The sequence below is a fragment of the Brassica oleracea genome, chromosome C3, assembly GCF_000695525.1.
Source record: "Brassica oleracea var. oleracea cultivar TO1000 chromosome C3, BOL, whole genome shotgun sequence".
Classification (NCBI taxonomy): domain Eukaryota; kingdom Viridiplantae; phylum Streptophyta; class Magnoliopsida; order Brassicales; family Brassicaceae; genus Brassica; species Brassica oleracea.
The window spans coordinates 27,199,882-27,204,182 of record NC_027750.1 but is presented as its reverse complement, the minus strand read 5'-3'; the positions used below and the strand labels follow the sequence as shown (position 1 = coordinate 27,204,182).

Below are 4,301 nucleotides of genomic sequence, written 5' to 3'. Positions count from 1 at the left end.
TGAATTTTTTAAAACGATTTTAAAATACAAAAATGTAAGTTTTCCTTAAGTATACGACTAAAAACATTAAAATGATATGTATCAATTCGATGGTTGACAAGAATGTGTTCGATGGAAAAAATAAGGTTTTTATGTCATAATTTGTTTAATGTCCACTAGAGAACATTATATTAACCTAAAATATAAGAAGTGTGTATTCTTTCCATAAATAAAAGCTACGAAATTACCTAATATGATTTACATATATAAGACAATTAATGATTATAACTAATAAAGATTTGATAACAATTTTTGCATCCTTTTTCATTTTGTTTAATTTTATAGTATTAAAAAAAATAAACAATCACATTAACCATATAATAAAAAATAGACTTTTTCTTATATGTTATATTTTGAATTTTTTAAAATGACTTTAAATTACAAAAATGAGGACACCTTATATGTTATATTTTTCTTATATGTTATATTTTTTCTTATATAATATATTTTGAATTTTTTAAAACGACTTTAAATTACAAAAATGTAAGTTTTCCTTAAGTATACAACTAAAAACATTAAAATGACATGTATCAATTCGATGGTTGACAAGAATGTGTTCGATGGAAAAAATAAGGTTTTTATGTCATAATTTGTTTAATGTCCAATCCGATCAACCCATGATGTATTAATTATAGTTTTGTTCCATTATTGTTAATACAAATTGATCTGATCCATCGAAAATAAATTATATAATAACAATAAAAAATATTTTATATATATAAATAAAATGATCAAATATATAAAAAAAACTATCGATAATATATACAAATAAGCTCACCCTGCGCAAGGCGCAGGTCTTATCCTAGTCGGACATTAAAACACATAAAATTCCAAATATAATATTTTTAATCACATCCGATTAGCTACCGTCCGATTGATTCACCGTCTCTATGATCGAACCACGGAGATTTAAAAACAATCCTAAGCATTCCCGCCTAGAGCACTTGCAACGGGGCATGACAACGAATCCGTAAGCCCGGTCCGTTGCACTTTTTGGATTTTTAATTAATATAAACCCAGCCCATTTGACGGATTGATCCGTAAATTGCATCTTGACGGACCCGGTCCGTGGGCGACGTGGCGGAAAGAGATTGGACGGAGGCGCGATTGTGTTTGGTATTGGCGAGAAAAAAATCGTCATTTCGACGAAAACAAAGAAAAAAAAAACCTCTCAACTCTCTAGGGCGATTGTCGGATCCCACCTTCGCGATTCAACTCTGTCTGATCGTCAAGGTAAGTAGAAGCGTTTTTTTCTATATTAATCGAACTAGATTGTTTCCATTTATATTCAATAGAGTTGGAATCGTTTCGTATCAAAATTAGGGTTCGAAAAAAATCTGAGATTTGGAGATTTTTTATTTTCAATCGATTTGCTTTCGTTTCAATCGATTTTGTTTTGTTTCAATCGATTATTTTCCGTTTAAATCAGGTTTCGATTAGTTTTCGATCGATTTAGGGATTTGAAGACCCTTTTGGGTCTCGATCGATTTAGGGATTTGTAAATTGTGCATTTTTTCCATTCGATTTAGGGTTGCGACTCTATTTAGTGTCGAATGGTGTTCGTCTTTCTTATTGTTTTTCAAAATCAATGCTAGTCTTTGATTTTTGCTTGTCTCTTTCTTTGCAGGTTAAGGAAAATGGGAAGGTATAGCTATAGCCAGCCGTCCTCATCATCAGCGTCCATCGACATCACCTAACTTCTCGACGCTGAAGCTCAGTTGTACGCCGATTTAGCTCAGAGTAGCTTCGATAATGGAGAGCCGTTTCAGAACCAACCTCAACCTGAGGGGGATGATGGCATCCCGACGATCTGCTACTGTGGGAGTGAGCCGGTTGTTGCTACAGCCTACACGGAAAAAGATCCAGGCCGTAGGTATTTCACCTGCAACAATGTCGTTGATGGAGCCACTCACATCTGGAAGTGGTGGGATGACGCGGTCATGGAGGAGATGAGGGACTTTCAGACGGAGATAAGACGGATTAAGGAAGCAGTTGCAGAGAGAGAGAAGCGCTACTGCTAGAGAAGACTGTGTACGACGCAGGAAAGGATACCACACGAGTTAAGCTAATGGTGTGCCTGCTAGTGGTCATAGGTTTGGTAATCTTGGTTCTACATGGTAAGTTCTCGACTTATTTGGATTTCATATTCAGTTTATGCGTTTGTATTAAAACATTTGACTGCCTAATGTTACTTGTTTGCATGAGTAGCTTCAAAGGCTTCAATGGAGGAGTGTTCTATCACCTGTCCAATGGCCAAAAAAGTAAAGGTACTCTGCTTTTCTTTTCTATCACTTGACAATGTATATTCCGTAAAAAAAAATTCAAATAGTATTGTAGATTAATTGAATGGTTTTTGTAGGTAGATAACAAACTAGGACTGTATTAATAAATGATACTGATTTGCTTTATATCTTCCCAACCCGTGTGATTTGATTGGTTTTAAAGGTTCTACGTTTAAATTGCTGTAGATTAATTGAATGGTGTTTGGTTAAATAGCTGTTATAGTACATAGGATTTAATTTTGCTACTGATTTTTGCCACTGATTTTGAATGGTGTTTGGTTAAATTGCTTTTAGTTTGCTTCCTATCTTCCTAACTGCTCAGATTTGATAGGCTTTTATTGTATAATAAATTGGAACATGTATTACTTAAGGCTCTGTGTAACTACTTGAGTAACACAGAGCATTTTTCCAGCCATGTCGGGTTATAGACACCTGCTGTACAGTCAAATGCCAGTAGATCTTGAATCACCCGAGCCTTTTTGGCTCGGGTCTCAAGCTCCTGATGATTCTCCTAGCGAAATCCCTCCTGAGTGTCCTAGTGCAGGAAAAGTTAGTACTTGTTGTGTGATGTGTGTACTTGCTTAGTTGTTACAGCTAAACTAACCATTTTTTAAACGTGTTGTTGCAGGTAGTCACGGAAGGATAGGAGTTCTTTTGTTCCTTAGCTAATGCGGAGTTGTCACGGGTGGATTTAGAGTACTGAGAGCATTTTGGCATGTAGCTCCTGCTCATAAGTCACGGGTTTTCCCTTCTTGTAGTATAAGTACTCGGATATGTATCTCTTTCTCCTCAACATCAAAAACCTTATCATCAAAACCTTTGTAATATTTTGGAACGAAAACCATTGTAATATTTGTCTGCTATTTGCTTCTCTCAATCCTTTGTATCCATCTCATCAACATGCTTCTCTGTACCATAACCATAATCAGGTTTCGCTTCTTGTTTTTGTTTCATCATAACCATTTAGTAAAGTTTAGTTTTAAAAGTTGCTAGCAAAAGCTAGTTTTTTAAAAGTTATAACAAACTCCAATTGAATAGATAAAAAAAATATATCAGATTCACTAAATAGAAGAGATTTTTCAAACTTAGAAGAAATTATTATATTTTTAACTTATAAGGAAAAAAAATAGAAGAGATTTAAAAGTAGAACAAATCTAAATATTTAAAAGTAGAAGAAAAAAAAAATAGAAAAGATTTAAAAGTAGAAGAAATCTAAATATTTTTAACTTATAAGAAAAAAAAATATAAGAAACCTTCTAAGCAAATTATTATTTATCCAGCATGATAAGCAATGTCGTCATCTTCGTCTGATGAAAATGATGAAATCGAGGAGAGATTGGATGATATTATCGAAGATTTCATTGACGAAATTTACGACGATATAGTGGAGGCCGAACTCATACCGCAAAGGACCCGTAGTTATACTGAACGACATCGCGAAGGAGGACAGCACCAGCTAAGCAATGACTACTTCAACGACGACCATTCGATATATTCGATACAAACTTTCAGATGCCGATTCCACAAGAATAAGGGATTATTCATACGTATTGTCGATGGCCTTGAACAATTCTTTCCATTCTTTCAGCAAAGAAAAGATGCAACGGGTAGGTGGGGTCTTACTGCACTACAAAAATGTACGGCAGCAATTCGTCTACTTGCTTATGGAAATTCGGCTGACACGGTTGACGAATATGTTCGACTTGGTGAGAGCACTGCACTTCCTTGTTTACATCATTTCACTGATGGGATAATACAGTTATTCGGAGATGAGTATCTGCGACGACCCACAGCAGAGGATCTTCAACGACTACTCGATATGGGAGAGAAACGAGGGTTTCCTGGGATGGTCGGGAGCATTGACTGTATGCACTGGGAGTGGAAAAATTGTCCAACCGCTTGGAAAGGACAGTACGCCCGTGGCCACGGAAAACCGACTATTGTCCTAGAGGCCGTAGCTTCACAAGATCTTTGGATTTG

The 4,301-nt window shown here is 35.4% G+C and overlaps 1 protein-coding gene across 1 annotated transcript in view; it reads left to right on the top strand.

Annotated features, from left to right (window-relative positions):
• Nucleotides 1-3,612: 3,612 nt before the first annotated feature.
• LOC106330272 overlaps nt 3,613-4,301 on the top strand; it is a 1,728-nt gene continuing 1,039 nt past the window's right edge. The window contains exon 1 of the mRNA XM_013768772.1: nt 3,613-4,275. Within this exon, the coding sequence (XP_013624226.1) occupies nt 3,613-4,275 (663 nt within the window). The remainder of the gene's footprint in view (nt 4,276-4,301) is intronic.